Source organism: Leucopleurus acutus, assembly GCF_964270905.1.
Source record: "Leucopleurus acutus genome assembly, chromosome: 1".
Lineage (NCBI taxonomy): Eukaryota > Metazoa > Chordata > Mammalia > Artiodactyla > Delphinidae > Leucopleurus > Leucopleurus acutus.
This window is the reverse complement of record NC_139142.1, coordinates 36,961,896-36,981,111: the sequence shown is the minus strand read 5'-3', so window position 1 is coordinate 36,981,111 and position 19,216 is coordinate 36,961,896. Positions and strand designations below refer to the sequence as shown.

General features: G+C 46.5%; 1 protein-coding gene across 8 annotated transcripts in view; it reads left to right on the top strand.

The window, feature by feature from the left end:
• Positions 1-19,216, top strand: part of SYNE2 (spectrin repeat containing nuclear envelope protein 2) — a 332,365-nt gene that overhangs the window by 305,864 nt on the left and 7,285 nt on the right. For 7 of the 8 annotated variants that reach the window (XM_082840730.1, XM_082840728.1, XM_082840727.1 and 4 more), the window contains 9 exons: positions 5,424-5,586; positions 11,156-11,343; positions 11,854-12,004; positions 12,352-12,534; positions 13,945-14,082; positions 15,088-15,282; positions 15,807-16,089; positions 16,598-16,666; positions 17,564-17,703. In XM_082840730.1, the coding sequence (XP_082696856.1) occupies positions 5,424-5,586; positions 11,156-11,343; positions 11,854-12,004; positions 12,352-12,534; positions 13,945-14,082; positions 15,088-15,282; positions 15,807-16,089; positions 16,598-16,666; positions 17,564-17,703 (1,510 nt within the window). The remainder of the gene's footprint in view (positions 1-5,423; positions 5,587-11,155; positions 11,344-11,853; positions 12,005-12,351; positions 12,535-13,944; positions 14,083-15,087; positions 15,283-15,806; positions 16,090-16,597; positions 16,667-17,563; positions 17,704-19,216) is intronic. The other variant, XM_082840729.1, reaches the window with a different exon arrangement.

The window sequence follows — 19,216 nt, the reverse complement described above, 5'->3', positions numbered from 1 at the left end:
TGGTGTATCACGTTGATTGATTTGCATATATTGAAGAATCCTTGCATTCCTGGAATAAACCCCATTTGATCATGGTGTATGATCCTTTTAATGTGCTGTTGTATTCTGTTTGCTAGTATTTTGTTGAGGATTTTTGCCTCTGTGTTCATCAGTGATATTGGCCTGTAGTTTTCTTTCTTTATGACATCTTTGTCTGGTTTGGTATCAGGGTGATGGTGGCCTCGTAGAATGAGTTTGAGAGTGTTCCTCCCTCTGCTATATTTTGGAAGAGTTTGAGAAGGATAGGTGTTAGCTGTTCTCTAAATGTTTGATAGAATTTGCCTGTGAAGCCATCTGGTCCTGAGCTTTTGTTTGTTGGAAGTTTTTTTTTTTTTTTGGAATTTTGCCCTTTTAAAAATTTATTTATTTATTTATGGCTGTGTTGGCTCTTCGTTTCTGTGCAAGGGCTTTCTCTAGTTGCGGCAAGTGGGGGCCACTCCTCATCGCGGTGTGCGGGCCTCTCACTATCGCAGCCTCTCTTGTTGCAGAGCACAGGCTCCAGACGTGCAGGCTCAGTAATTGTGGCTCATGGGCCTAGTTGCTCCGCGGCATGTGGGATCTTCCCAGACCAGGGCTCGAACCCGTGTCCCCTGCATTGGCAGGCAGATTCTCAACCACTGCGCCACCAGGGAAGCCCTGTTGGAAGATTTTTAATCACAGTTTCAATTTCAGTGCTTGTGATTGGTCTGTTCATATTTTCTATTTCTTCCTGGTTCAGTCTTGGCAGGTAGTGCATTTCTAAGAGTTTGTCCATTTGTTCCAGGTTGTCCATTTTATTAGCATAGAGTTGCTTGTAGTAATCTCTCATGATCCTTTATATTTCTGCAGTATCAGTTGTTACTTCTCCTTTTTCATTTCTAATTCTATTGATTTGAGTCCTCTCCCTTTTTTTCTTGATGGGTCTGGCTAATGGCTTATCAATTTTGTTTATCTTCTCAAAGAACCATCTTTTAGTTTTCTTGATCTTTGCTATTGTTTCCTTCATTTCTTTTTCATTTATTTCTGATCTGATCTTTATGATTTCTTTCCTTCTGCTAACTTTGGGGTTTTTTTGTTCTTTCTCTAATTGCCTTAGGTGCAAGGTTAGGTTGTTTATTTGAGATGTTTCCAGTTTCTTAAGGTAGGATTGTATTGCTATAAACTTCCCACTTAGAACTGCTTTTGCTGCATCCCATAGGTTTTGGGTCGTCGTGTCTCCATTGTCATTTGTTTCTAGGTATTTTTTGATTTCCTCTTTGTTTTCTTCAGTGATCACTTTGTTATTAAGTAGTGTATTATTTAGCCTCCATGTGTTTGTTTTTTTGTTTTGTTTTGTTTTGTTTTTTGCGGTACGCAACCCTCTCACTGCTGTGGCCTCTCCCACTGCGGAGCACAGGCTCCGGACGCGCAGGCCCAGCGGCCATGGCTCACGGGCCCAGCCGCTCCGCGGCATGTGGGATCTTCCTGGACCGGGGCACGAACCCGTGTGCCCTGCATCGGCAGGCGGACTCTCAACCACTGCGCCACCAGGGAAGCCCGTGTTTGTATTTTTTATAGATCTTTTCCTGTAATTGATATCTAGTCTCATAGCATTGTGGTCGGAAAAGATACTTGATACAATTTCAATTTTCTTAAATTTACCAAGGCTAGATTTGTGACCCAAGATATGATCTATCCTGGAGAATGTTCTATGAGCACTTGAGAAAAATGTGTATTCTGTTGGTTTTGGATGGAATGTCCTATAAATATCAAGTAAGTCCGTCTTGTTTAATGTATCATAAAGCTTGTGTTTCCTAATTTATTTTCATTTTGGATGATCTGTCCATTGGTGAAAGTGGGGTGTTAAAGTCCCCTACTATGATTGTGTTACTGTCGATTTCCTCTTTTATGGCTGTTAGTATTTGCCTTATGTATTGAGGTGCTCCTATGTTGGGTGCATAAATATTTACAATTGTTATATCTTCTTCTTGGATCAATCCCTTGATCATTATGTAGTGTCCTTCTTTGTCTCTTGTAATAGTCTTTATTTTAAAGTCTATTTTGTCTGATATGAGAATTGCTACTCCAGCTTTCTTCTGATTTTCATTTGCATGGACTATCTTTTTCCATCCCCTTGCTTTCAGTCTGTATGTGTCTCTAGGTCTAAAGTGGGTCTCTTGTAGACCGCATATATATGGGTCTTGTTTTTTTGTATCCATTCAGCCAGTCTGTGTCTTTTGGTGGGAGCATTTAATCCATTTACATTTAAGGTAATTATCGATATGTATGTTCCTATTCCCATTTTCTTAATTGTTTTGGGTTTGTTATTGTAGGTCTTTTCCTTCTCTTGTGTTTCTTGCCTAGAGAAGTTCTGTTAGTATTTGTTGTAAAGCTGGTTTGGTGGTGCTGAACCCTCTCAGCTTTTGCTTGTCTGTAAAGGTTTTAATTCCTCCATCAAATCTGAATGAGAACCTTGCTGGGTAGAGAGTAGTCTTGGTTGTAGGTTTTTCTCCTTCATCACTTTAAATATGTCCTGCCAGTCCCTTGTGGCTTGCAGTGTTTCTGCTGAAAGATCAGCTGTTAACCTTATGGGGATTCCCTTGTGTGTTATTTGTTGTTTTTCCCCTGCTGCTTTTAATATGTTTTCTTTGTATTTAATTTTTGACAGTTTGATTAATGTGTGTCTTGGCATGTATCTCCTTGGATTTATCCTGTATGGGACTCTTTGTGCTTCCTGGACTTGATTAACTGTTTCCTTTCCCATATTAGGGAAGTTTTCAACTATAATCTCTTCAAATATTTTCTCAGTCCCTTTCTTTTTCTCTTCCTCTCAGACCCCTATGATTTGAATGTTGGTGCATTTAATGTTGTCCTAGAGGTCTCTGAGACTGTCCTCAGTTCTTTTCATTCTTTTTTCTTTATTCTGCTCTGCAGTAGTTATTTCCACTATTTTGTCTTCCAGGTCACTTATCTGTTCTTCTGCCTCAGTTATTCTGCTATTGATCCCTTCTAGAGTATTTTTAATTTCATTTATTGTGTTGTTCATCATTGCTTGTTTCCTCTTTAGTTCTTCTAGGTCCTTGTTAAATGTTTCTTGCATTTTCTGTATTCGGTTTCCAAGATTTTGGATCATGTTTACTGTCATTATTCTGAATTCTTTTTTGGGTAGACTGCCTATTTCCTCTTCATTGGTTAGGTCTGGTAGGTTTTTACTTTGCTCCTTCATCTGCTATGTGTTTTTCTGTCTTTTCATTTTGCTTATCTTACTGTTTTTGGGGTCTCCTTTTCGCAGGCTGCAGGTTCATAGTTCTCGTTGTTTTTGGTGTCTGTCCCCAGTGGCTTAGGTTGGTTCAGTGGGTTGTGTAGGCTTGCTGGTGGAGGGGACTAGTGCCTGTGTTCTGGTGGATGAGGCTGGATCTTGTCTTTCTGCTGGGCAGGTCCACGTCTGGTGGTGTGTTTTGGGGTGTCTGTAGCCTTATTATGATTTTAGGCAGCCTCTCTGCTAATGGATGGGGCTGTATTCCTGTCTTGCTAGTTGTTTGGCATAGGATGTCCAGCACTGTAGCTTGCTGGTCATTGAGTGAAGCTGAGTGTTGGTGTTGAGATGCAGATCTTGGGAGATTTTTGCCCTTCGATATTATGTGGAGCTGGGAGGTCTCTTGTGGACCAGTGTCCTTAAGTTGGCTCTCCCACCTCAGTGGCACAGCCCTGATGCCTGGCTGGAGCACCAAGAGCCTGTCCTCCACATGGCTTTTGGAAGGTCTGAGGCCTTCTGCCGGCATTCAGTGGGTGTTCTATAGAAGCAGTTCCACGTGTAGATGTATTTCTGATGTATCTGTGGGGAGGAAGGTGATCTCCGCGTCTTACTCTTCCGCCATCTTCACAAATCTCTCTGGTTTACTTAAATAATAAACACTCACAACCCTGTGGTTTTATTAAATAATCACATGGAGTGGATTATTACACACATTTATTCATTCAGCAAATGCTTGTCACTGACTCCCGGCCACCAGGTGGTCTTGGAGGTACTGTGCATACAGAGGTAGCCCCTTGCAGCCTGGCTGGTGTGGGCTCTGTCCAGACGGGCACAGTCAACGAGGGGTGCAGACACAGGGCTGCAGGAGCACGTGGTCGAGGGGCCCTCAGCTGATCTCGGAGAGAACAGTGGTAGAAGCTGCAGGAGAAGGGAGGGGAGCCACTTCGCAGAGTGCAGGGCTGGAGACAGAGAGGCCACTGACCGCTTGAGGAACTAGAAAGGTCAGGGCGTTAAACTGCTATGTCGGGGTAGGCGAGGACCGTGGAAGAGTTGGAGCGAGAATCAGACTTGCTGTACACTTCGGCTGCAGAACCAGAAGCTGGGAGAAGGGTGAGGGGGGCAGCAGGAAGCTGTTCACAGGCAGTCAAGGAAGAGATGCTGCTGTCAGGGAAGGTGGGGCACTTCCTGTGAGTTAGGAGTCAGTGCCCCAGTTTCTCTTTCCAGTCCCTGGGATGCAGTTCTGATAGCACTTTGTAACATGAGTATCAGTAAGCGGGAATTTTCCATTGTAGCCATTACTTCAAGTCTCTGGGATTAACTAAAAAGCCCACAGATCACCAGAACAAGCCTTCACTCCCTCTGCTTGAGGATTTTAACATTTTCTTTCAGGATCTATATGGAGATCATTTTTCCTCAGCCCCTGCATCATTTCCCCGTGACAGCACTTCGGCATGCCCGGGAGCTCTCCGTGTATACTGACGCCACGTGTCTTAGTTCAGGTCCACTCCACGCTGAGCCAGGCAGATTGGTCATGTAGATGGAGCTGCAACTGTGCTTGTAGATGATGTGTCCATCCCTCCCGTTTTGGCTGAGACAGCCGCCCTAGGATGGACTGGTTCCATGTGTACGTCACCCCCAGCCCCTCAGGCTGGACGTGGTGGGGTTTGGCACATGCTCTGTACTTGCTCAAGAAGAGGGTCCCATGAGAAGCATCGCAGGCCAGGTACCACCAATGAGCCAGGTGTGTAACGTCTTTACCCATCAGGAAAGGTCCCTGGCTGCTGTGATCTTGGTGATACCCAAAACAGAAACTGGACAAGTCACATGTGGTGATCTTAACCTGGAAAGAAAGAAATGGCATCTCTATCTCCTCTGGAGCCCCAGAAAGATGTTCTGGGTCTCAGGGGATCCCACCCTGAGAATGATAGGACTTCATACTTGCATGGGTAGATTATCTCTTAGTCCATTTGAAAATCAGCCGGAACAGCAATTCTGTAAGTTGTCCCATATTGTGTAAAAACTCTGGCGACGTGAGCATTAGTCCCTGCTATAAAATCAGTAACCAGTGATGATTACTTTTTAACCTCCAGCAGGCTTATGGGTGCACTCTTCTCACCACTAAACATTGTGCTTTTGTTTTCCACCTCTTTTTTGCTGCAAATATGTTTAGGGTGAAGAAGCTGAAGGAGACCTTCGCTTTTATTCAGCAGTTAGACAAAAACATGAGCAACCTTCGCACCTGGTTGGCTCGGATCGAGTCTGAGCTTTCTAAGCCTGTGGTTTATGATGTCTGTGATGATCAAGAGATCCAGAAGAGGCTCGCTGAACAGCAGGTGGGGAAGTGAGAATGGGCTTTTGTCAGAGCCTAGGTGTTCACAGGGTCTGCTAATGCAAACCATCCCCGCACTGGCTGTGCATTTTAGTGGGTTCATATTTCGTAATACTGGTATGTTTTCTCCAGAGAAAGCTGACTGCCTGTCCATGCTCTTGGCGGTGTGAGGCATCCATGTCTTGAGTGCCCACCCCACCACCACCATTCATGTAGCTCTTTGTGAAATACTTTGAATAATGTTGAAGATGCAGACCTTAATCTTAGTGGTAAATAAGGTATTTTAATCTCTGTTTTTGTTACTATAGTTTTGGCAATGAATTGAAAGAAAAATAATTTTTCCATCCAAAGAAGGTTTTCATGGGACAACACATGATGGGTCTAATAGAGCTTCAAGAAAAGGGGAGTGCTCGGGGCGGGGGGTGTGGAAGAAGGAGCATGTTTGGACCAATAGCTTAGGAAGCCTCTCCTGCAATGTTCTGTGCATTTCTGTCATCGGTTATATCCCCTCTTAGCCAACCCTGGAAATTCCACAATTTAAACACCACCGAATCCTGCCCCTAACCTGGCAGGTGCTTTTTGGTCTCACTGACTTGTCAAATCCACTCTCCTACCCTCCATAGGCTCACGTTTACATGCTCATTCTCATATGCAGTGCCTGAGCTTCTCTTTATATATATATATATATATATATATATATATATATATATATATATTTTTTTTTTTTTTTTTTTTTTTTTTTTTTGCGGTACGTGGGCCTCTCACTGTTGTGGCCTCTCCCATTGCGGAGCACAAGCTCCGGACGCGCAGGCTCAGCGGCCATGGCTCACGGGCCCAGCCGCTCCGCGGCATGTGGGATCTTCCCGGACCAGCCTGCATCGGCAGGCGGACTCTCAACCATTGCGCCACCAGGGAAGTCCCCTCTTTATTTTTAAAATAGCTAAGCTTATATTATTCTTTTAGTAGCTTTCCTTCACTTGTTTCTCTCAGCCCTGTGAGCAGATTCTGTTTTAACCATATGAGCAATATGGTCGCTACCAAGTTCACAGCCTTGTATCTGTTTTCTTCATGTTTCCTTCAAAGGCTTGGTGTTTGTTGTCTGTCAACACACCGATTCACTCACATATCCCAGCTGCTTGGAGACAGAATTGGGGGGCTGAAACTTTTTCATCAGATTATCAAAGCCAGAAGGCCACCCCTTGATTATAAATTCTCTTGAGGTCAGGTCAGTCCTTCTCATGATAATAAGCAACATCTCATGCTACCACGAAATAGAGCTAAGTATTTGCTAATACTCTAGACTTAGATCTCTATTTAATCCTATTACAATTACTGTTTGAATAATGCCTATTCTCTGATTTTCAAACTAGTATGATTTAGCAATGCTGCAAAGTAAAAATACTGGTTTTTCCACTTAGCCTCAGAAATTTAAGTATGTCTTTTTCACTGAGGTCATCTATATTCTGTCTTTGCTTTGTGGAGAAATGAATATTGATATAACTACCATGTTAATGGACACTGCAGAGATTTTAATGCCCTTATCAGTAAAGGGCTACTGAACATTATCAGCTGTATTTACAAGATTGATCCATTAGGTTGAATTTCTTGAATAGTCTCTTCATAGACAGGCCTTGCAAATAACCATTTACCCTGACTGGTGAGTCTTTTCAGGTAAATAGAACAAAAGCTGACAACATTTTTCCCTTTAGCCCGTGGCTGAATTTGGCAGGGGCTAATAACGTGTGTTAACATTTTATAAATCTGATGTGTGACAAAACATCATTAAATTGCAGGGAATTTATTCCCAAGAGTGTACAGTTTGGAGCAGCTGCCATTCTCTTGGCCATGTGTGTTCCTGTACTGAAATGGTATATAATTTCAGTCTGGTTGATTTGAAGGTTTCCAATTTATAGAACGTAGAATCACCATCATGGAATTCTTATAAAAAAAAAAATTATGGAGTTAGTATTCAGGACCACTTTGCTGTGAAGAAGTTGCATGTATTAATTTTCTATTGCCACTGTCGCAGATGACCACAGATTTAGCAGCTGAACACAAATTTATCATCTTATAGTTCTGGAGGTCAGAAATCTGACACAGGGCTGAGGTCAAGGTGTCAGCAGGGCTGCTTTCCTTTCTGGAGGCTCTAGGGGAGAATCCATTTCTTTGCCTTGAAGTCCTAGAGGCTGCCTGCCTTTCCTGGCCCATGGCCCCCTTCCGCCGTCTTCAAAGCCAGCAACGGTGCATCTCTCTGAGCCTTTCTCCCTCTGCTTGACTCTTCTTGTACTTTTAAGGACCGACCCTTGGGATTCCATTAGGCCCACCCACATAATCCAGGATAACCTCCCTATCTTAAGGTCAGCTGATTGGCACACTTAATTCTCCTTTGCCATGTAACCTAGTCTAGTCACAGGTTCTGGGGATAAGGACATGGTTCTGGGGATGCCAATATTCTGCCTACCACAGATGTCCTGAGGAAACCTGTAGTATTTTTATTAAAAAAACAAAATTATAACTAAACCTAGACCTTAAATGCTCCACCAAAAACAGAAAATGTGTCACACAAAATAATTATTTATGGGCCATTTTTTTAAAAACCTTGCCTGTGTTTCTGTCACTGATTTAAATATAATAAATTGCTTGACTGCTTCCAGAAATAAGACCCTTCTGCAAAAGCCCTCAGGCCCAGAAGTGATAAAGTGCCATGATGTCCCTGGACCCTCATTATAACGTCCTTGGGGGCCTGGTGCAGAAGGGGTCAGACCTTATAAAAGCCTTTTTTGCTTCTCTTCTTTATGTGAAACTCCTTAGGTAATAAGTGTTGTATTGTTATTCCTGTAGAATAGATCATCTTCCAAATGCAAAGGAAGTGGTGGCCACCTTGTGACACGTTTAAACCGTGGACCACTTTCATTGAGTCTTCAGCATCTCTCTCTAGTTTTCTTTGGTTGGCTGGTTCCCAGGCATCCCAGGGGTGCCTGATGGTGGCTTGGGGGGTTCGTTACCCCCACACCCTATAGTTACCAGTAGTCCCCTCCCCAGTGGCCAAGTCAGCTTCATGCCAAAGCCCATCCACTGCCCAGGACCACCCTGCTGGACTTGCTTGACACCCCCAGCCCCTCCTGCGGAGACACTCGAGCCACCACCTGGGTTCCCACAACACACGCCATGGTTTTCTGCCTTCTCAGCCTGGTTTTCCTTTTTTCCCCCTTGTATCTCATTTTTTCTAGTTCCTTTTGTATTATTCTTCCTGGCTGCATTCTCTGCTCTGGTTTCCTGTTTCTCCCCATGTCCTCTCACTGATCCTCAACTTCCCTCAGCCCTTTCCCAGCTTCAGTGCTCTGTGTCACCTACTCAGGAGCAGAAAAACAAAGTCAACAGGCACTCATGTTTCCAGAACCGTTGGCAAAAGTCTTTCACATTGTTTTACGTTGTTTCTTAAGTCGGATTCGTCTCTGCGTTTGAACACTTTTGAAATCCAGTCATTGTGCAAACTCGGGCCTCAATGGGTACTAGTGGTGGGATCATTTCAGTTTGCAAAATGTCACTTGTCCAGTACTTCAGTGGTTTGTGTTTTAAAATATGGTCCACTACTTTATTTTATATTTTACAAGACAACTAACTAGTTCATACTACAGTATCAGCAGGCCATTTTGTGGTGTATTAGAAGTTTGTTTTGGAAGTTTTGAAAAACTCTGGACTCCTTTTTTAGCCAAGATGTTCATGGTCTTTTGTAAATTATCAGAGAGCTCACTTCTTGCCATCGTTTACCCTTTATATTAATCAGTTTTCTTTAGCTGTTTCATTCAATAAAAGCTGAGAAAAAAATGTAGAGTAACTGCAAAGAGGCTATTAAAATACATGGCATTCGTGTTTATCCGTAGACTAGACTTTCTCAGTGCTTTTCAACCAGATCCTACCCAACCCTACCAGGTGAGGTCAGGGGCAGGTACCATTTTTCAATGATAATTGTCAATATTACTTATTTAGCACCAGTGTTAGGATTCCTTATTTATTATTTTGGCAAAAAAAAAGTTTAAAAGGTTGTTTATCAATATCTGTAAATTTTAGGAAAGCCTGTGGCAATTCTGTGAATGGGTAAGAATTCTTAAACCTGGAATTCTATTTAAACCTATTAATTATAAAGCTAGTCCACTGACCCCAAGATGACTGCCCCCATTGCAGCATTTCAGACATTTGTCTTAGACTGACTGTAAAGCTTAAAAAAATCACCTGCACATCTCTCTTCATAGGACACACAGGGTGACAAACTGAAAAGCACATTTTCTTCTGAATATAACTTTGAGGTGCTCATTTTTCATCAGTTAGGATCTGTGTTGAGAACTGCTTGATTTAAAACTTGATTTGAGTGTTAGCATTTTATTCTTTCATTTCCACCTGGACACAGAATTATCCAAATGTGCATTTATCAGAAGAAAAGTAGGAAAACATTAGTCCTACCTAGTAATCCAGTCGTAATCTCCAAAACTGTTAAATATTGAGGTGACCTGGAATGAACTTCATGCTGCTTTTCTGTAGACAGTGGCAGCCACTGTTTATAAAATAATCCCTCCTGTAAAATGAACTATGCTGAATCCAGGGAACTTGTATAGTTAATAGCGGCTTATTTAACTTTGTCTATTTCACAATGTAGTTTGGGTACTAAGACGAGTGGTGTGGTCTCATGTCACTCATCACAGAATTTGGATATCAGGAGAGGCCTGGCTCATCCAGAATGACAAAACAAACAGGCGTCTCACCTCGCCCTTCCCCTAGCCCTGCCCTTGTGTGTAGAAGGAACACTCCCTGGGTGATAACTGAAAATGCCATGTTTATACTTAAACAAGTTTTCCACTTTTTCCTATGACCGTGCATGTTTTTCTTGGTGACCCTTCGTTTTCCTGAATCAGTAGCACTCTCCCCATCATGGGACGAGACTCCAGAGACCCCGCCCCCTCCCCGAGCTGCAGCCCTGACCGGACTCCATCAGCTGGAGGGCAGCGTCTCTACCCCTTGGGCCCGTGGAGCCAGGATAGGCTCCTGGGGAGGCTGTGGACACCGTGCAGCTGCGAGCACAGTTTGGGGGGTGGAGGTGTATGAAGATAGTACAGAGGTCTTAGGAGATTTAAGAATTCTGTGACCCATAAAAGGTTAAGAGTTTCTGTTGCTGAAGTTTTAGGTCCTGTTGAAGATAAGTCAGTTTTCCAAGGAAGACCTCCCCAAAGCCAAGTCTAAATTGGAGGCCCTTGGGATCAGGTGGCATGGAGTAGATCACATGCCTCCCCAGAGTCTGGGGGCGCTGGGCTCTCAGGGGAGGGAATCCCCACTTCTCCTACCCCCTCACATAGTCAGTTCAACAGATCAATCCCATTGTTGCCCGCGGTTAGGCCTTGTGTCAGATACTGTCGCACAGGGGTTGCCCAAAGGTGAGAGAGACTCAGCCTGTGTTGCCAAGTTCCAGGTAGAAATGCACGCAGGACCGTGCCCCCCCGGGCTGGAAGAAGGGTCGGGGGGAACCTTCCCAGTACCGCCACCAGCACCTCAACGTGCTTCCTACTCTCCCATCGTTGTAGGACCTGCAGCGAGACATAGAACAGCACAGTGCAGGGGTGGAGTCTGTGTTTAACATCTGCGACGTCCTCCTGCACGACTCCGATGCCTGTGCCAACGAGACTGAGTGCGACTCCGTCCAGCAGACCACCAGGAGCCTGGACAGGCGCTGGAGGAACATTTGCGCCATGTCCATGGAGCGGCGGATGAAGTAAGGACCAAGCTGCCCCTGGATGCCGACTGCATGTTCCCGACTGACCTACGTAACAGTGACTGTGTTCTGTTAGCTTCACCGAGGGGCGTGCCAAGTATTGGCGGGGAAGGCTCAGTAGGTGTGGCCAGTCCTTATTAAGGGGATCATTCAAGGAGAATACAGGCAGGGTCATGTCTCTCCCCAGCCCTCCTGTGTCTTGGGGTGTAACGGCAGGTGGCCACCGTGCTGATGTGTCCCAGCTCTAAGTAGTGGAGGACGCCTGTCTCCTGTTGGGTGACCTCTGTGAAGCAGAAGCTCTGAGGGGCCTGGCACTCCCAGAAGGGGGGTGTCCTGACCACAAAGTGATGTCTCCGGTTATTTCCTGGAAGGGGTAGCAGGGTCTCTCCCCCTAAATATTTAGTGCCAGTGCAAGGCGGGCTGGGACTGGGACCAGTCAGGGGAGAAAAAGCCACCTAAAAGCTCGGCTTGACGTGGATGGCTTGTACTGAGTTGCTTTCCTCCTGTTAGAATTGAGGAGACGTGGCGGCTTTGGCAGAAGTTTTTAGATGATTACTCCCGCTTCGAGGACTGGCTCAAGTCCGCCGAGAGGACAGCAGCCTGCCCGAATTCCTCCGAGGTGCTGTACACCGTTGCCAAAGAAGAGCTGAAGAGGTTTGAGGTAAAGGCCCTCCCCAGCCCAGTGGTCCTGATAACCAAGGATGCGGCGGGCTCGGGGCTGGCTTAAATGACTTCACATAAGTGGCAGGCTTCCCCACCTCTGGCTGCGGCCATCCGGTCCCCAGCCCACCATCAGCTGCTCCAGCGGCTTTGTGGGGCATTACCGATTTATGCCAACCGCAGGCCGTGAACTTGAAAGTGTTCTTCAGTAGTGTCAGAAGAACGGGTGAAGCCAGCCCTCTGTGGCCATTCCGTTGGATGGACATTTGAGGCGGGTGGTCTGGGGCCTGGAAGGGGTGTCCCGGGGCCCTGCAGCTATGGCACTGACAGGGCCCCCCCGTGCCACAGGCCTTCCAGCGGCAGATTCACGAGAGGCTCACGCAGCTGGAGCTCATCAACAAGCAGTACCGGCGGCTGGCCCGCGAGAACCGCACCGACACGGCCAGCAAACTGAAGCAGATGGTGCACGAGGGCAACCAGCGCTGGGACAACCTCCAGAAGCGGGTCACAGCCATCCTGCGGCGACTCCGAGTAACCTCCTCTACGTCACCGGGTCATTTGTAGATATTGGGGAGGTGGAGGGGGTCGGATATGTGATGTCAGGCTTGTAACAAAGCAGCAGGTAGATTTCATTTGAGGCCTAAGCTGTCTTGACATTCTTCCAGTACAGCCTTCCCTTTCGTTTAAGCCCAAAGCTGCCAAAAAGCGTTCCTTTTTTTTTTCTTTTTAAAGTGAAGTTATTTGCCTCGGAATAGGCTTCTCAGGCAGAGCTTATTCAAGGGATTGTGTTACCAACACATCGCTTTTTTTCGACTCCTGTCACCCCTGAGGGTGTCACGTCAGCCCACACACTGCCCAGAGTCTGGGGCGCTGCCGTCACCGGGTCGGGCGAAGGTACCTCTTAGTCTGGGACGAGGCCCCCTTTGCCCATCTGCCCGCTTTTGTGTGTCCCGTTGGTTCTTGCACTGTGAGGGAACAGACAGAGCCCCCCGCTCTGTATTGGGGGTTGGGGACAGTGACAGTTCTCCCAACCTCACAGCAGCTGTCTGACCTCAAATGATGGGTTTGATTCTGGGGTGTGAACCGTCACCTTAGATTTCTGTGATTCAGAAGACATCATATGTCAACCTTTGTGAGTCCAGGTGTAAAGTGACAGGACCGGTGTGGGTTGTGGCTACAGGAAGTAGCCGTTCTTAAGGCAGAGCGCTCTTGAAACCATTCTAAGAGGAGGAAAATCTGGGTTTTTTGTTTCACCCTCTCAGGAAGAAATGGGCTAGCTTTTCCGCAACCCCCTTGCATGAATTTCTTTATCTCCTGCTGACTTGATTTGACTGTGACCAGCCTAAGCCTTCACTGGGCCCTATGTTTGTTTGAGAATCAGCTGCCCATCTATGAGGTGGTGACCCAAGAGGCCTCGTTCATTGGAAGTGATAAATCTGGGTTTTCTGTTTTTGAAGAAATACATTCGGAATTATATCAGTGAAGGCAAATGGGGCACTAGTCCAGGCTTAACCCCGAGATCAATACTTTTCCATCCTGAAGCTACTAAATCCTTCTGCCAAGCAGAAGCTCCCACAGGAGGCTGACAGTTGAAAATAGGCAAGTGCCCAGCCTGGGCTTTGAGAGGGGCGTGTTCCTCAGAGGACAGACTGGGAAAATCACTGACTTAGACCAGAGAATTATAGAATTTCAAATGCTGCAAGAACCTTAGAGAGCGCGGTCAACGTTCCCACACCTCATTTACCAGCAGATACTGAGACTCAGGGAAGGTTAGGGGGCTCGTTGTTATCCCACAGCCAGGACCAGACCCCAGGCTCCTGGCCGTGTGGGCCTCCGGGGGTACCCTGGGCTCCCTTTCCCCTCTTCTGAGAGTGACCTTGCTGTCTGCCTGAACTCCTGTTATGCCATCAACACAAACGTGATTATTTCACCCTTTCGCAGCATTTCACCAACCAAAGGGAGGAATTCGAGGGGACCAGGGAGAGCATTCTGGTGTGGCTCACGGAGATGGACCTGCAGCTGACCAACGTGGAGCACTTCTCGGAGAGCGATGCCGACGACAAGATGCGCCAGCTGAACGTAAGGCCTGCTTCCTTAGCTCCTCCCCAAAGAGTGCACCTAGGCAGGGGAGAGCTGGCCAAGCACAGACTTCACCTGATACCCTGAGAGCAGGTTCCAGAAGTGTCAGAGCAGCCAGACTGCACCCACCTGTGTACTGCCAGGTTATCACAAGCAAGGATACTGTTCCTTACGGTCGAGGGGTATTGGAACGAGGCCCTTCATTCTCTTTGTCGTATGTAATCATCCAAGGGGAGAACGCTCTTGTGGTTCCAGACAGAACTTCGTAAGGTGCTGTTTCTCCAGCACTTGAGTCTGAGTGCAACCTGTGGGCTGTAGCAGCAGGAAACTCTCTCTCAAGAGTGGGGTCAGGGCACTTCCCTGGTGGTCCAGTGGGTAAGACTCCACGCTCCCAATGCAGGGGGCCCGGGTTCGATCCCTGGTCAGGGAACTAGATCCCATATGCCGCAAGTAAGAGTTCACATGCCGCCAACTAACACCCGGCGCCGCCAAATGAATAAATAAATATTTTAGAAATAAATTAAAAAAATAAAAGACCTCTCGTTTTAAAAAAAAAAAAAGAAAAGAGTGGGACCAGGAACAGGTATCTTCTCTCCCACTGTCACAAATGTCTGTACTACACTTTAATCGCACTATAATTCCCTCCTTGGCTAAATTTTATAAGAGGTTGAGAAATGGGAATTTGATTTGCCTTCCACGGTATAACGGCACCAATGAGCATTATTACTGTGTCAGCAGAAATGCCCAGTGGAGACTTACTATGGGAAATTTTCTGATTCTACCAAGTGTCAATAAGACAAGGTCTGTCCCTCACACCCAGTAACGGTAAAGGTTCATCCACGTCAGACCTTTAGAATCATTGTAACTGGAAAAGTCAGTGCCCAGAAGGGGGAAGGAAAAAACACATACGTATGATCATTTTAAATTCTTAAATCTTTGGAGTCACTTAGTTGAAAACTGATGAAGCTTGAGTTTGAAATCCTTTCTTTCTCATATTCTAAATAGGGTTTCCAGCAGGAAATTACATTAAATACCAACAAGATTGATCAGCTCATCGTTTTTGGGGAGCAGCTCATTCAGAAGAGTGAGCCCCTGGACGCCGTGCTGATCGAGGATGAGTTGGAGGAGCTGCACCGCTATTGCCAGGAAGTGTTTGGCAGGGTCTCCCGATTCCACCGGAGGCTCACCTCCCACACGTCGGTAAGGGGCTGCGCCTCACGCGGGGCTGCTGGGCCACCCCAAGTGGATGTTTGACTCCACTTTTAAAGAACTGGGAAACTGTGCGTGGTTAACAATGATTTATTCTATGGTTTAAAAAAAAAAAAAAAACTATGTTTTTGTTTTGCTGAAGTATAGATAGATGCTGTACAATATTATATAAGTCACAGGTGTACAGTATAGTGATCCACAGTTTTTAAAGATTATACTCCATTTATAGTTATTATAAAATACTGGCTGTATTCCCTGTGTTGTACCATATATCCTTGTAGCTTGTTCTATCCCGAATAGTTTGTACCTCTTAGTCCCCCGCCTCTATATCGCCCCCTCCCCAGTTCCCTCTCCCCACTAGTAACCTCTGGTTTGTTCTCTGTACCTGTGAGTCTGCTTTAAAAAGCTGAGTTGAAAAGTGCTCTTTCCACACTTAACTAATATAGAGCCAATACTTACTCAGAAGCCGCCAGTTCCCAGTGGTTAATTCTGAAAACTGGATACCCCCGTTCTAGGGCTTGGAAGATGAAAAGGAAGCCTCTGAGAATGAAACGGACGTGGAAGACCCCAGAGAGATCCAGGAGGACTCTTGGCGTAAAAGAAGAGAGAGCGAGGAGCCCTCGTCCCCTCAGTCCCTTTGTCACCTGGTGCCCCCGGCGCCAGGGCCCGAGCGCTCCGGCTGTGAGACCCCTGTCAGCGTGGACTCCATCCCGCTGGAGTGGGATCACACAGGGGACGTGGGGGGCTCGTCCTCTCACGAAGAAGACGAGGAGGGCCCGTACTACAGCGCGCTGTCAGGTATGGCCCCGCACGGCTAGTCCTTAGCACCTGAGCAACACGGCCAGCTCTCAGTGGTCAGAGTCCAGGCTGCGGCTGACCCAGACTTCCTGTGGCTTCCTGTGTCTGTCCTGCCCGCCTTTGACCTCCCTGAGGGCTGGCTCCTTCCTATTCCTGGTGGAATGAAAGGGAAGAATAAACAAAGTCCACGTTGGGACATGAAGGCTGTTTGCTGATGGCTCTTGATAGACGGGAGGCTCATCAGTGGCCTTTCAATTGAGTTTTTCAGAATATCAGTAGATTGAGCGTCTCTGTCCTTTCTACGCAGTTCCCCTCCCGCGCCGCTGTTTCGGACGGTCAGGAGTTAACTGAAAAGTTCCTTCTGGTTCTTTAAAGCTTTTTAATAAAACAGATAAAGGGTAGTCACTTTTCTCCTCCCAGGTGACAATGTTTCTACTGTTGTAACTTAATACTTGGGCATTCATCTACAGACGCCTGCAGTGAGGAAAATGACATTGTTCTTTTTCAGATGTAGAAATCCCTGAAAATCCTGAGGCATATCTTAAAATGACCACAAAAACTTTGAAAGCGTCTTCTGGTAGGCCCCTGCCCGTGCATGCGTCCCAACATGGCAGCGTCCTGTGGTGCACACTGCATCCTAAACCTCGCTCCCGTGTCATGTCTGACCTCTGCCTTCTGTGGACACCATGCGCCTTGGTCCTTGTGTCATGGTGTATTTGCACTGCCGTACTCACACATAGCTTCGTGCTCCATACAAAACCCTCCCAGGCCAGAGCAGTCTCCACGCCATCCCTCTCCTCCCCTTCAGGCCTGTGCAGAAGGGAATTTTTCAGGTGCCTTTTAAAATTTGTATTTTTCTCTCCATCTCACTCAAGCCCTTTGGTATGGGCCAAGCTTTCTTCATGGTGGCTTGGTTTAGAACTACTACCCTGCTTACGGTGATTTCCTGCGGAGAGGGTGGGAAGGTGGAGGGGGTGAGGGTACTGTTGCCTTTGCCGCAGGAGAAGACACCTCCCTCTCCTTGACTTGCAGCTCTGATCTTCATTCCCTGCCCCATCCCCACCTGCGGTGGTTGGGGAGAGCCACAAGCGGCCCTTCGGTCCCCTAGTCCATCCTGATGTTCACTCTTCCCTCACTCCTAAGAGGCCTTCAGTCCTCTTGGCCCCCAAACCCGGCCTTGCCACCAGTGCCCCCCACCGCTAGAGCCCCCGGCTCCAAAAGGCCACTCATCCCGCAGCAGATCACGTGTTTGTTGTGCTCCATCGTGAACCCATCTAGTGCAGGCCCAGTGCCGCCCAGTTGCATGAGTCTCATTTCATTCCCTCTGGGACATACTGACATTTTGCAAACATGCATGCTTTGCAAGGAAAGCTGCAGAACTCATGTTATACTGTAACCTGATGCCATGTTTTCTGTGTAACTAAATATGAATGCTTTGGTTGGAGGGAACGGACTTGCTGTTTTTCTGTTTCAGGTAAATCCATTTCTGAAGGCCACTCGTGGCATGTTCCCGACAGCCCCCCCTGCCGCAAGCGTCGCTACAAGCAAGTGGGAGGTGACAGGAGTGTCCAGCCCATCCCCTCCGATTCCAGCACCCCTTATAAACCAGCCTACGTAAGTCTTGACCCCACTGAGAGCACAACCCAAGTGCATGAGTAATAGTTAAAATATTTAAAGGGAGAGAGCTTTGGGTGTATGCTGTGTGTGCTCACTCCCCAGGCATATTTTGGGTTGGTTTTCCCGTGGTGACATACTTCATGAGAACTCTGGCATAACTGACTAGACTTAGAGATAGCTGTCCGGCCAAACACCATCTTTGAGTGTTGGTGCGCTATGACAGGGATTATTACTGTTGAGTCAGTCATTGTGCAAACAGCAGAGAAACAAAGTGCTGGCCTTCCTGTGCCGCTCCTGCGCTCCCAAACCTTTGATATGTTTACCTTGCCTACACATCCTGTTCAGAAAATTGTGACTTCCTGTTCAGAAAGGTTTGACAGTGTGCAGTGGTAGACCTGGGTTTGATTCCCTACCCTACCAGTAAATGGCTCTAGGACCATAAACACTTTACCTTGCCTCTGTAAGCCTTCCTCACCTGAGGATAAACCTACCTTACATAATTGTTGTTAGGATTAATATGTATGAAGGTATAAAGAAGGCCCTCGAAGTGGCCACCATTATTGTTATTGTTGTTATCACTACTGTATATGGTTTGTCGTTGTTGTTAAACCAGTGACTGTTCCCTCTTAGTTGCACTTTCCTCAGGCAACATGAGCCCTTGCCACACTCTGGCTACGCGGCTGTTGCGGGCCAGCCTGCGGAGGATTTAACGTTGGCCCCAGATCATTCTCAGTACAGAGAATTAGTGACGAGCAAGTTGAAATTAAGACGTCTCGCACATTTTTAGTGTCATCTCTTAGAGAAACCAGAAGTGATGTGAACGTCACTAGATCAGTTGTCAGAGTGCCCTCTGTGTGGAGGAGTGGATGTTGCTAGATAGTTGGAGAAGGTTCTGCCTAAACACGGTCAGACCCCAATCATTTGATAATGTGTTGCCCGTGCCCACCTCGGAAACTCTTCCTCTTAGCAAGCAGTTATCATTTTTAATCTGTCCCTCTGTGGTGCCGAGTAAGACCTGACAGCCCCGGAGAGAGAGCCCCCAGCACCTCACCTTTGCTTTGCATCCAGGACCATGTGGTTTGGCCTCTTCCGGTAACTATGCTTGTGTTCCTTGCCTGGCCACCTTCAAAAGCTCACCCTTTGTGTCTGTGTGTCTGCAACCTCCAATCTGAAGGATTTTTGGTTTTTTCTTTTCATTCCACACAAATAGGCCATATGGACACAATCCAAAAAACATGAGTTTTCTAAAAAAAAGATACATTTATTTTTGGAAAGTCCTCAGATAACAGCCCAGGCAGCTCTGTGATAACACAAGAGTCAATATGTACAGTGAAAGATAAATGCTTGGTAATGAATGACCCTAGGAGGCAGGTTTGTGCTCTGTTTCCGATTCCCGGTGATAATAATGCCAACCAGCTCTACAGAGTGACTGGGAGGGATAACTGAAATTTTGTAAAATACTGTGCAGATGTAAAAGTGCTAACACAATGACAGTCTGGTAAGCTCAGCG